The sequence below is a fragment of the Agelaius phoeniceus genome, chromosome 5, assembly GCF_051311805.1.
Source record: "Agelaius phoeniceus isolate bAgePho1 chromosome 5, bAgePho1.hap1, whole genome shotgun sequence".
In the NCBI taxonomy this organism is placed as follows: domain Eukaryota; kingdom Metazoa; phylum Chordata; class Aves; order Passeriformes; family Icteridae; genus Agelaius; species Agelaius phoeniceus.
In genome coordinates, this window is record NC_135269.1 from 27376907 (window position 1) to 27390700 (window position 13794).

General features: G+C 39.7%; 2 protein-coding genes across 4 annotated transcripts in view; one reads left to right on the forward strand and one right to left on the reverse strand.

Annotated features, from left to right (window-relative positions):
* SCYL2 (SCY1 like pseudokinase 2) overlaps positions 1–731 on the reverse strand; it is a 34600-nt gene extending 33869 nt beyond the window's left edge. For both annotated transcript variants that reach the window (XM_054631964.2, XM_077178707.1), the window contains exon 1: positions 525–731. The gene's annotated coding sequence lies outside the window, so the exon portion shown is untranslated. The remainder of the gene's footprint in view (positions 1–524) is intronic.
* Positions 724–13169, forward strand: DEPDC4 (DEP domain containing 4). 2 transcript variants are annotated; one of them, XM_077178708.1, is made up of 9 exons: positions 724–878; positions 2379–2805; positions 3329–3477; positions 4024–4210; positions 5768–5994; positions 6828–6970; positions 7164–7289; positions 8512–8590; positions 10938–13169. In XM_077178708.1, exons 1-9 carry the CDS (start codon positions 794–796, stop codon positions 11153–11155), a joined length of 1641 nt encoding a protein of 546 aa, XP_077034823.1. In that variant the 5' UTR covers positions 724–793; the 3' UTR covers positions 11156–13169. The 2 variants fall into 2 exon arrangements, with proteins under 2 accessions (XP_077034823.1, XP_077034824.1); XM_077178709.1 differs by lacking the exon at positions 2379–2805 and having other exon boundaries at positions 739–878.
* Positions 13170–13794: the final 625 nt, after the last annotated feature.

The following is a 13794-nucleotide window of genomic DNA, read 5'->3' on the forward strand; positions in this document are numbered from 1 at the left end:
ATCAATTTCTTAACTTTCATGTACCATTTCGGTACTGAGCTTCAGCTGAATCCCTACCAAAACCTCACGGAACGAGATCCATGAACAAGGTTCTGTCTGTCGCCTGGTGACAGGTGAAACCCAGCCTGTGCACTGCACAAACCCCGGTCAGCCTCCTGCGGGCCAGTGCTCCGGGATGAAGTATTTACTGTTATTTCCAGCGAGAGCGAACTCGCACCGCTCCGCGCCGCAGGGCCGGTGCCTGCGCTCCCTGCTCCGCGGGGCAGCCGGCAGCAGCGCGCCGGGGGCGAGCACAGGCGGCCGCGGCCACAGGCGGCAGGTGACCCGCGATCCACCGGCTCGGGCAGCTCAGCGCTCCCCGCGCGGCGATCGAGCCTCCGGGGCGGCCCTTCCCCTCCAGCCCCCAGCGCCGGGCACCCAGGACCCGAGACCACCGGCCCCGCGGAGCCGGCCGGCCCTGCCCGCCCCGCGCAGCGCCACCAGGCCACGGGCAGCCGCTGTCGACCCGGGCCGCGGCCTCTCACCTGAGCCCGCGGGAAGCTGCCGGCGCAGCGCCCGGCTGCCCGTCGCCCTGTGGTCCCGGCGGGCCGCCTGTCACGCCGGCTCCGTCTCTCGCTCGAACCCCGTCCTGCCGCGACTACTCCATAGTGACGGCAGCAGCCTCGGCGGCGGGGCGGGGGCGGCCGGAGCTCGGCTCACTTCCGACCCGCAGGGGCGGCGCTGGGCGCGGCCGGGGGCGGCGGGCGGGAAGTGATGCGCTCTGCCGGCTTCCGCCAGGCGCCCGGCCGCGGCCATGGCGGGGTATTTGACTCCGCGCTTCAGGAGGATCCGCAGCCAGAGCGAGTTGCAGCCGCGCCGGGGGAGCGGGCGGCGCCGAGGTGGGCGACGAGCGTCATCCCCGTCTCTCCCCCGCAGTGTCGGAGGGGCCGGGGAGCGGAGCGGGCTGCGAGGGGCCGGCGTTTCCCCGTTGTTTGTGCTGCACCCCCGGCTGCCGGTGCCGCGGGAGAGGGCGGCGGGCAGAACGGGGCTAGGGACGCTCGGCAGCTGGACGGGGGGAGAGGAGCTTCCTCCGGCCGTACCCCTGGAGCTGAGCTTACGGGGGACGCCGCTGGGAGAGCTGGGCTGGGTGCCAGGCGCGCTTAATGCTCTTCAAACACCTGTTTGTCGTCTGCTGATCTGGGCGCCATATGTGAGGATCAACTGGGGGCTTCGGAGCATCTCCCCCAGAGGGGCTGAGAGCGCTGGGGCTGCTCCGCCGGGAGAAGAGAAGGCTTGGGGGTGTCTTTGCAAGAGTGCAAAGAGGATGGAGGCAGACTGTGAAAAATGCATGTATTTTATGATTGGCTTTCGCAAATATTAAAATGAATATTATATGTGTTGTGTTAGAAAGTAATGCTGTATTAATTCTCTTTAAGTAGTGTGTTAAATATAGTTTTAGGTTATAAAAAGTGTTAAAATAGACACTATGCTATGTAGGATACTTTTTGTAAAGAAAGGACTTGCAGCGAAATAGCAGCCAGAGGACACCTAAATCTTTCAGAGAAGAAGAATTTATTGCCCTCTTATCAGAAGAAACAAACTCGAAGGTGCTGTTAGGATTCAGAGGAAGAAGCTGAAGATGACCAGACAGAATCTTGTATTTGAATGGAATTTATGCATCATGTATGAAGTGTATGAATATGCAACAGGCTATTGCTTTTAAGGGTTAATCCTTTGTTAATGGGTGTCCTTTTTGGGCTCGTGCTGCCCAGAAAAAGGTACCCGGACATCCGTAACTCCTTGTCTCTATTGTCTCATATTGTCCTAATTCAAATTGTCCAAATTATTATTACTGTAATTGTATTACTATTTTTATAACCATTTTATTACTATTAAACTTTTAAAATTTTAAAAATAAGTGATTAGCGTTTTTTACACAAACTCTCTTCACTGGTACCGAGAGAGGTTGTGATATCGTGTGTGGACATCTCGGCTTCTGGAAATATTCAAAACTTGGTTCTGGGTGGCCTTGCTTGAGCAAGGAGGTTAAACCAGATAGACCCCAGAGGTTCCTGCAAGCCTTGGCTGTTTTGTGATTCTCTAATGATTTAATGTGTATGTACACAGCACATACATACAATATGTGTGGTCATAACAATGACAAAAAAACCCCTTCGTCCTCTGTTTTTAGTGGATTTTTGTTCTCTTCTCTTGATTCTACCATAGTGGGTGTGAGTCAGCTTACAAGAAGGACTGAGTCATGAAATATTATCTTTGTGTCTGTAAAATTCAGCTGATTTCTGAATATTTAAAAAAAGATATAAAACTAAAATCACAGTATTTTTTTTTAAGTATTAAAGGTTTTAAATTTGTACAACTTTCATGTAAACATTTTGCAGACTGCGATGGTCCTTTTCAAGCAACTCAGCTGTGGAATAGTATTATACATGCCCTTTACAATCAAGTGGAAATCAGAAGACGTAGACAACACCTGAAAACATACAGAAACTGCTTCACCGGCTCCAATGCTGTTGATGTGGTACTGAGCCATCTCATGCAAAGCATGTACCTAAGCTGCAATGACATTTCTCGGCTGAAGGGGGTCCGTGTATGCCAAGCACTGATGGATCACAAAGTGTTTGAGCCAGTTGGAGCCAAGCTTTACTTGTTCAAGAACGGGAAGGAAACAGAGTTTGAAGACACGGACACTAGTCTCTATAGATTCGTAAACAGCAGTCTTGATCCTCTTCTTCCAGGAAAGAGTAAGGACAATGAAAGCTTATCTCCTGAGCAAATCTACAAACAGAAAACAAAACTATGTTCCAAGTGAGTTATTCTGGACTATTCCCATTTTTCTCTTTTTTAAAAAAAGTTAAGGAAGGTTACCTTTAAATGAAGTTATGTCTGACTAAACCAGGTGTTGGAGACTTCTGAAAAGTATGTGCCAGTTTTGAGAAACATTATGTCTAAATTGTAGATGTTTCCAGGTATTTTTGAGTAAAGTATTTTGATCTGCTGTTTGTTATTTGAAATAGTCTGGCACAATAGCATAAGCCTAGGAATAATTTGGTTTTGCTATCAATTGTGCTGAAATCTGAAACTTAGCATGAATGAGCTAGTTACTGAAAGCCAGTAAACAAAGTGGAACTAGCTAACAGTATTTGGAATCAATATCCTTGCCCTTGCCACAAAGCAGATGTGGATGGTAGGAATTCTAGTAGCAGGATAGACTCCAGATATAATGAAGCCATAAAGTTCTGATTTAAGAGCAATTTAGTAAGTAACAGAAAGCCAAATGTGTTCTAATAGTATTTGTTATACATCTTTTTTTTTCCCCCTCCCTAAGCAGAAAGTGTGGCACAACACTTTCAAACCCATTAGCATTGGAAGCAGCTGATAAAAAAAGGATTGAGGAGCTTCTTCAATCAATATATGTTCATGCATCTTTACCTCCAAAGATCATGGTTAATGAGCCAACTCGCCTGCTTTCAAAAGGAGGTGAGGATTGCATTTTTTCTTTTTAAAACTTGATTGTTCTTCACTGTATTATTTGAAATCACACTGCAACACTGTATCTTGTAGTGAGTGCCCCATTTCTGTACAACAATGCTCCACGGAGACCTAAATTTAACCTGTCGCTAATAACAAAATATCTAAATGAGCCTTAAAGGGGTTAATGCTTGTAAACAGAAGGAAACACAACAGGGGTATGTTTTTGCATAATGTGCTATTTATGAAAATACTACTTCAGAAGGAAGTAGGTTTTAAGATTAAGACTATCTTTATTATGTGATTCCTTTGCTTTTCACTTGTCTTTTTTTTCTTCTACTAATTAGTTTATTCTGAATCCTAGATGGGGGAGACATTTATATTTTTTTTAGCATTCCTATTTTGATCCCTTCTTACCCAGCACAGCAACTTCACATTATGCTGTTACTGAGTTTTCTTTGAACACTTAAAAGATTTTTTGGTGAGTAAAAACAAAGGTTAGTTGTTTATGTAAGATCTTGTTTCTGAAGGTTTTTTGTTTGTTTATGGTATCAGTAATAGAAGATGTCTGGAAACAGCAAGCTCTGCTACGACTGCTGCAGTTAATTGATGTTCCCCTTCTAGAAGATATCTTGGTGTCTTCAGTGAAGACAAAATCAGAGAGTTTTGGCAAAGAAGAAGACATGATTATCTCAAATACTTTCCTGGACAGAGAGGTTGCATGTAGCTTAAACTTGCCTGAGTAAGTTTTATATCTGTTAAATGAATTTGTTAGTAAAGGCTTTATTTTATTCTTGATCAAAGATTTGTGTTAAGTGAACAAACAGACATCATTATGTTTGTGTACTTGTAGACAGAGGTGACATAAGTGTGATTGACTTCAGAAGTGCTAAGTGATTTCACAAAAAATATATATTTAGAGTTGGACATTTGAGCATTTTAAGTAAACATTAGAACTTAACCTTGAATGTTGTAAACATGCCTAGTTTCTAGATCAGATTCTTTACTCTTAGGCCTCTGTAACAGATATCAGAACTTGAAAACTTTATTCTGAGTCTTTGTAGCAGTTCCTGGTGGCTGTGGTGTGAAGATAGATAGAAAGTCAATAATGCATCTATTGTTAGCAAGAGAAAAGGAGAAACTAAGCTGTAGCACTGAAGAATGCTTATATAATGAGAATATAAATGTGGCTGCACGTTGTCAATGTTCTTTTCCTTAAATCTTCTCTTACTTTTGTAGTGTTCCTGTTTAGTGTACTGAGGCTGATCTCTATCTTGCATATACTTCTAATGAATATGTCAAGGCTCATGTGAATGTCTTAGGAATTACTATTTTTGTCAAATTAATTCAGTTTTTATCTGTAATTTAACAATCTTTGTTTCTGTTCTCCATGATAAAAATAAGATTCTGTGGATCTTAAATTATATTTGCAACTTGTCATTGGTTCAGATCAAATTATTTTAGGTCCAGAATCAGGTAAAAGCTATTGTTCTTCTGCCCCACACATTTCCATGATTTTATATTCCTTCTGTACAAAATGGTTGGGACTTTTTCCTCTGATTTTCTGGCTTCTTTCAACAATAAACTGTGCACCCGAATTTTAGGTGCATAATTAGGTTACGTTTTCTTTCCTTAGTTAAGATATACAGACAATAGATGCTTGTGAAAACTCATACCTTTATAGCAGGTTATATAATAAACTGCTTCTGTAGTCCTCTGGGATTTAACCAACTTTTATTTTCCTCTTTTTTCAAACTAACTGTCTTTTTCTCTTCTGTTAAGATCAGTTTTTTTTCACCCTGGTTAGCCCTGGTGGGTTCTCAATGTGTGTGTTGGAGTAATGGTTTTTAAATACTGCTGAATTCCTGGGGTCAGTGACAGCCTGGCATGATTGCAGCTTGTTTTGATCTGGGTTTGTCTCAGGTGTATTGCCTTTAGCATCAGAAAAACATGGAAGTTGCCCATTTTGAGCAGGTTCTTGAACTGCTGTAGTGAAATAAGTTACACAAACTGCTTAATAAACCAGTTCAGCATTGTGGTTCATATATGTGACTATACCTGCATGGTTATTTCTATCTAGTTTTCTTTTAGAGGATTAAATGGACCCTGAGATAGCTCACCATGTTTAGAGCATGGTGCTAATTATACCAAGGTTACAGATTCAATCCTATTTCCTTAAGAGTTGGATGCAATGATCCTTGTGTGTCCCTTCTGACTCAAAATATTCTATGAATCTGTGAAAATAAAAATAGGTAGAGCATTTTAAAGCAAGCACTAAAACAACCTTTTTCTTCTGCAGGCTTGACAGATGGCTCTATGCTGCAATTGAATGCTTGGAGTATTTTCCTGACCAATTCCTAGTGATGGTTAGTCAGCAGTTACCTCAAAGCACTGACAACCCCAGCAGTCTGAATGCATACAAGAAGATTCTTTTTGATGTTATTATGAAGTATTACAATCAAAAGAAGGATTCTCTTCTTGCCACTCAGGATTTTGATATTCATTCAGGAATTATAGAACTTATAGGTAAGAGCAGCCTGGAACAAAAAATAAAGATGGAAGCTGTGTAGAGGAAGTCACTAAGTATCAATTGACTGAATCATGACACCATTTGCAGTGCCAATGCAGATGCACTTTTTAGGTTTGAAGGAAATGCTCAAGATCACTATTATGAACCTCTACTCAAGACAAGGACAAATTTCAAAGTTAGATCAATTTGCTTAGGGCCTGGTCCAACTGAATTTTGAAAATCTGGAAGGATAGAGATTCACCAACCTCTGTGGGTAACTCAATATGTAACTACTCCCATTGTGAAAGTTACTTACCCCAGGTCAGAATTTGCCTTATTGCTACTACTAAGTAATAACATAAAACTAAAATCATTGCTATGCAGTTTTTCCTGTTAACCAGAATAAGGTTTTTAAAGTTATGAACATAGGGTCCTTTTCAGTAATAGAAATTATTTAAAATTATAAAAGGGACTATTGAGAGCCCTCCCATCATATGCACAGAAGTAAACCAGAAGGGTTTCATTTAAGTACAAGTTTAGGATTTATCCTACCTAAATAGGCTTTAGTGCTGCTGCTTCAGTCCTGTTGGGTTGTTGTGCCTTAACCCCAGCTGCCAACTAAGTACTACAAAGCTGCTCACTCACTGCCTGCTGCCACTCTGCCCCTGGTGGGGGAGGAAAAATTAAAACTTGTGGATTGAGGAAAGAATCCTTTGATAACTGGAACAACATGAAATTTTGTTTGGAAGGAAACACCCCCAAAACTGGGATTATTATTGGGATTTAAGTAAGTATTCATGGCTCTGAAAATGAGTAGTAACATTGGATATGCTGTTTTACTCCATGACAGAAAAAGGAAAAACAGATCAAGCTCTAGAGGCATTACAACTTTATTTAAAATTATTAGCACCAAATATCAGGGAAGAACTTCACAGGCTCCTTACATTCCTAGCCATTGCATCGGAGTCTGAGGGCTACAGATTGCAAAAACAAGTAAGTATCTGTTCTGCTTAATGTGAAAAATAGCAGTTTGTCATAGTAAAGTTAAATTTTTGTCTAGTTAGAAGTATTCTGTTTACTGCCTTTCCATGTTATCTGTTTCCCACTGATAGCATCCCGTTGTACTTAGTCTTTGCTAGCAGTCTGCAAGTCAATCTAATGCCAAATCCGGGTACTATTTTTCTAGTTTGAGAACAGATTTGTGATCATCAAGACTTGTACAAAGTTCATCTTACAAAACAGGACACTGTCAAAGCCACAGGCAGAACTGCTGACTCAGTTTCTGATGGACAATCATTCCGAGCTCTTCAAGGTATCATTCTCCTCTACATCATTGGCTTTGTCATGTTAAAAGCCATGAATTGCCTTTTTTTGAGCACGACAAGTCTGAGGAGCTGTGTTTAATGTTCCATTTGTTACAGTTTAATAGTACAGCCAAACAGGGTGAGAAGCTATTCCAGACTATACAGGACAGATTTTTGAGAGCTTTTCAATCCTTTATAAATTATATCCTCTCTTTGTATTTGAATGATTTCTATTAGGAAAATATTTAAAATATTAATAATTTTTATAGAGTCATTTTGGCACCTTGTTGGTAATGAATGCATACTAAATATTTAAGTATCTTAATGTATTTCTCCTTTAGAAGTTCACTGGCATACTATGAGTGGTAGAAAAATGGCATGCTCTTGTACCCCAGTGTATGTGTATAGCTTTGACAAATCTAAAAGATCCTTCAGCATTTTGGAATGTTAACTTTTAAACTGAAGAAAACAAATAGAACCACAAAATACTAGTAGCCTTTCTATTAAACTTGATGAGTTGTGTAAATATGCACATATAATCTCCTTAATTTATGTTTCATCATATTGTCACATTGAAAAGATGAAACTTTACCATACTCTATAAAAAAAAGCTTCACAGAAATTTGGTTTCAGTAAAATAGTGGTTTTTCTTTTTATCCAACACATTGATTTCCACTTCTGACTTCAGGTTGAGACATGGGAGAACTTTTTTTTTTTTTTTTTAATTAGCTCCATTTTAGTTTGAAAGCATTAAGTGGTTAGTGAGGGTTTTATATTTGTTAAGACACAGCCAACTCCCCTTTTTTAATTTGTGTTAAGGGTTCTGACATGAGGGTTGGGCCTTTGATTCCCCACTGGAGTTAGGGCCAGAACTGTGCAGCAGTGACAGCAGGATGGTGGTTCACTCTGATAGCTGCAATTGAGAGCCTTGTGTGGAAGCTGAAATCAGCTTGTTTTAAACTGCAGTTTTTGCCATGGAAAGCAGCATCTAGAATTTTTGCTTCCTATTTCTTTGGCCAGAAATACCAGAAATAAACACATGTATCTTAGTAAAACTATGTATTTTAGTGCAATTCTGTGAGAGACTTTGAATGTGTACAAAAAAAATGTGGGCATAAATTCTTCTGCATTTATCTATGTGTTTTTAAATTGGTTATCTGAAAGCTTTACATTATAAAAATATAGAAGTATTGCTTTTGTAATATTTTCTTTGTTGGGTTGTATTTTCAGGCTCCTTTAACTCTTCTGGAACTAATGAGCAGGAGACTTCAGAGTTTGCTAGAAGAGCAAGATCCAGATATCAATTCAGGTAGATGATGGGATAAATTTTTTGTTTAAATTATTGTATAAGAACTAATTTATCATCAGTTGCCTATAATTGTGTGTAGAGTTCTTTTTCTTTGTTGGAAGTGAAGCATTAGGGGCATTAGTGGCTAATGCACTAAATATTAAATTATATGCTATCTGCAAAACTGGTCTGAATATTGGAGAGCAAGGATTCTATTAATATCTACTTTGGATAAGCTACGATTTTTTAATTTTTATTTTTTACCAAATAATTTCTTTCTGGAAATAGTAGTGCAAAATGTGCTTCCTGAAGTGATTTGCTTCTAATTTGGTTTGGGAATTTAATGAGACTTTGTATTTAGGAGCAGTAGTCTTTTATTTTTGCCACAAGACACCTATAAATTGTCACAGAACTCAGTAGTTCAAGATTCTGATAGATGACTTGAGTACAGACTTTGATTGTTTAGTGTTTTGAAGAACTCTCTCCTTTTTCTGGGTAAGCCTAAAGTTTATTAAGATCTTAGGCACCAGGTGTCAAATGCCTTCCTTTTAGGCTACAATACCTTTATGTATGTGGAGTTAATGCTTCTCAGCTTATTTCTTTTGAGCTAACATTGTGTCTGGCCTTGCTGCCAATACTGATTAATAGGGTTGGCTTAAATAATTGAATTTCTCTCTGACTCTTCATCTTCTTTGACTCCTGTATTGCCAGTGCATTGTGTGCTTAAACACTGAAGAGAAACCATTGGGAAACAAACTGCACTAAGTTATTTTGCTGTGGAATATTACATTTAATACAGCAGCTGCTGGAGAAGTAGTTTGGTACAGAATCTTTTACCATCTGTGTTGGATTCTGGAATGAGGCCAAATTCCTTCTGGTTCAGTGTTCTGAGAATCACATATTATGAAGCCAAAGAATACAGAAATGAGCAGCAGTGGGAAGAGCTGCCTGTCTGTAATATTTTCAGGGCCTGTGTGATCTCCATTGACACCCTGAAGAGACAACAGAAGCACAAACCCCATATTCCATTTTGCTTACTAAGTTTTGGGATTCCAGTCTATAAATGCATGTAGGTTCCATCGACTTGTTGAAATAGTTTGATCTGATTGTAAGCTCTCTGACATGGCATATTTCTGTTTTCCTGTGTGCCTCATATGCTGGTGTCATTTTCCCTTTTTCCAAAATCTTTCCTAGGAGCTATTGAGCATTCTTAGCTGGTGAACTTCTTAAGTCCAGGTGGGAGCAGGAGGGAATGCTGGGAGACCCACATAAGAAAAGGGCTCTGTCAATTGCAGGAAAGTAATCCTTAGGTCTGCTGGAAATAAAAAATACTAAAACCAGCAAGAGAACTCTGGAATTTGTTTTAATCTAGTAAGACACTTGAAACCACAGAACTTAAGATCCATACTGAAGTTTTAAAAGTTAATCTCTTTGTCAGTTGTTAAGCCTTCCCTTTTAAAAGAGCTGTCTTTTTTTCTTCATCTGATTCTACTAAACCATAAAAATATTGATATTTGACAAACTTACTTTATAAGAAGGGAAGGACAGGTCCACATGAAAACTCTGACAGGTCAGGTTAATACTACTCTCTATGTGAAGCCTAAAGATGATGGTGTTTGTAAAGGATTAATAAGAAGTCTTTCCCCTTTAGGCAACTGACAATTGTTCAACCAAATTGCTCTCTAATATGTATAGGAATAAAAAGTGTCTGTGGAGTAGCTGAATGCCTGTCTTTGCTCAGGCCAGAACTCACCTGCCCAGTGAGGGGGCTTGAGTCCTTGCAGGGCAGCACTTTACTGCAGAGATTCACAACCTTTCAATAGCTAAGGTGTGCTGAGTTAAGTATCCCTCTTGCAACACCTCTGTTTCTGGTGCCCAAACCATGCTCAAATGTCTACTCATGTAGAAGCTCCTAAATTCTGTTCCTGATTTTAGTAGTCTGGTTTAGAGGCAACTATTTCTCCAAAGTATGTGTTCACTTGCATTAGGTACTGAGCCTTGCTTACAGATCTGATTTAGTCACAGAGAACCTTTGGATCCTGACAAATGCAAGGTGCCATTCTTATTGTGTAATGTTCTTCTTATTTCTCTGTGAGAACTGTATTTGCTCTTTTTCTTGCAGGCCTGTTTTGCAATACAGAATCTTCTATGATACTGTGCTTGTAACGCTGCTTTTCAACTTTTATTTTTGCAATTCATGTTTAGATTTCTATCCATTCTCAGTGGAGAGCTGTATGTTTCACATTACTTGTAGATGTAATCACATCTGAACTAAAATATCAATATACCTATGTTTCTTACCATATTTTGTAACAAGGCTTTTACATGATGCACGAAACTTAATCTGAACCTCTGATTTCTCACAAAGGCTTCACCTTCTGTCAACGCATTACAACTAAAGAATATGAAGATCAAAAGCAACAAACCAATCAGTATCTTCTAGCACTGGTTCAAGACATAGACAATGACCCTACTGTTCCTTTGAAGCAAAAGAAGAAGTTAATCAAAGAATTTCGAAAATACCATTCTTTTGTCTACTGTAGTGGTTGTAAAACTACATGTGAATTTTGTACTCCAAATGGTTAGACTTCAATACAGCCTTTTTTAATATTTTTTTAAAAGAGTGAAGGAGGCACATGAAAATTGCTCATAAAAATGTTTTTATCTTCAGTTTCAGGAAGCTACAACTATCAAAATTACTATGCTGCTATAAAGCATTAAATCTAATTTATCTTTTAAGCAAAATATACTTAATTATTTGTAAGTAAGTAGTAACAGCTCACTGCTTGGGCTGCCTTGAGTTCAGGGTTTGGCACTTTTTTCAATCTGTCCCACAGCCCCATGGCTTTCTGTCTGAGCCACATCTGTGTTCTGAGCCATGCTTGGGTTGATAATCAGTAGGGGGTTTTAATCTTTTCTATCTTTAATTAATAATAACTTAATCTCATCTTAAACACAGGTTATGACTCCTGTGGGTATTGTAAAAGTGTATGAAGTGTGTAAAAAATGTTGGAAGCAGGTCAGTGGGTTTTGAATTTGCAGCAGGAAGGATTTATTAGGCAAGTGAGCTGTGAGTGCTTGCAGTCAGTAATTACAACCTGTTGTTACTGCCTCCCCACTCTGGCAGACTGAGCCTCTGCTAATTCAAGGAAAAAGTTACATTTTGAAGAAATCCTCTCCAGGTCTCTTTGTAGGCTCCCTTAAGGTACAGGAAGGCAGCAATTAGGTCACCCCAAAGCCTTCTCTTTTTCATGCTCTCTCAGCCTTTTTTTAATAATAAATAAATATGTGATATAGTGTGAGAGGTTACATTACTTCTTTGATCCTTGCAACAGACATTTAGTCATGTATTGGACAAAGGCTCAAAGACTTGGTATTGGAAGGGACCTCTGGTCTACTCTCACCAGCCAGATTGAAGTGAAGTTGGTCAGTGCAGGCTGCTCAAGAACTTTTCCAGTTGAGTTTAGAGTATCTACAGAAACAGATATGCCACAGCCTCTTGGGTGAGTCTGGTCCAGACTTTCACCAGTCTCACAGTATTTAAAAACAAACAAACGAACCCTACCTCCACACAAAAAAGAAAGAAAATACCCAACCAAAATAAACTGCCTTATGCTTAGGCAGAATTTCTTGCACTGCCTCCTGTCCTTTTACTAGCACTGCTGAAGTGTCTGGCTCAGTCTTCTTCACTCCCTCCCGTGAGCATTCTCAGGGCTAAACAATCACAGCACTCTCAGCCTCTTCCCTGTGTGACAGATCCTCTACTTTATCATTTTCTTGGCCCCAGTGCTGGACTAGTTCCACTATAAGCATGATTTAATGATTTACTTTTTTTCTGTTGTGAGTGTGCTGCTTTAGGTGTCTCCATCCTCCTGTAGGCTCAAATACAGTCAAGTGAGCAGGATACCAAAGCTTTCTTAGAACAAGTGCTGTTTGGTTTTTTTTTTTTTAATTGAAATAGTTGCACTGTTAAGATATAAACAACACAACCTATTACCTGTGCACTTAGTTGACTTGCATATTTGAAGTAGCCTTATTTAAATTACCTGGCCCTATTAGAAATCAGGGAATGTAGTTGAAATCTCTGTCCATGAATCCATGTTTATGCACTTGTTAAAGTGTGACTCACCAGTGTGAAATAAATAATTTCTAGAGGAGGAAGAACATCCAAGTTTCCCCTTTCAGAGGTGAATGCCCTAATTCCTATACTACAGGGCCATGTATTCTTTTTCTAGCCCTGTGTAGGATTTTGGTCACTCTCCCAGAAGAGGGAGCATATACAGAAGCAGGTTATTGAGACTTGTAAACAGGAAAGTTTTTCCTGACTAAGTGCTTCTGGTGTTGCGTAGTAGAAGAAAGAGGTTTGAGTTGTTTTTTTTTCCTAATGTCTCTATGTGTCTTCAGTCTGTTTACTGTGTCTTACTCAAAATACTAAACCTGGTAACAGAGAGGGGTGATAACATGGTAATTTGTAGGCTGGATGGGCTGGGAATTGCTTTGGGGAAAAACTGTTTTGTTAAAAACAAACTTGCACTTTGTGACTTTATTTAGAATTTTCTTGTGGTAATTTAAATGTAATAAATAATTGTATAAAAAGTGATGAGCCTTTCATTTCATAGTGTGTTCATTGGGAAGAGGCAAGTCAAGGGGGGTAGAACCAGGTATTAAACAGTAAGGAAGTGTTCTGAGCAGCAGATTATAGCTGCCCTGTGGTTCTCTTCAGTTCATGGGACAAGAAGCTAAATTGATCTAGTTCTGAAAAGGAAAGGAAGAGCACTTGAGAGCCATGTTTTATTCACATACCCTAACAGAGGATCTACTTACCTTTTAATCTTCTCTTGACAGAAGCTTGTTATTTTACATCTAAGGGCCCACAGAATAGGTTTGGTGAACTATAGACTACTGGTTTTCAGTTAAATTCCAAAATTAGAAAAAATTTACTGGACTTTAGAAAGTTCTGTCACATATTTTTAACAGTGTCTGACACAGAATCATGTGCTAAGGAAACTTGGGACCTGTCACTCATTTCTGTTTATGATTTCTAGCATACAGCTATCAAATTAATTGCCAGTATGAATTTGAAGTAGAGAGTGTTCAGAGTGAAGACTTTAATCAAGGTACTTTTCAGTACAGTCTTATCAAAGCACAAGTGGTGCCACCTTCAAAGGAGGCCTGCTTCTATTCACAGAGCATTCATGTTTGCTCCTACAAAAAGTTCATTAGTG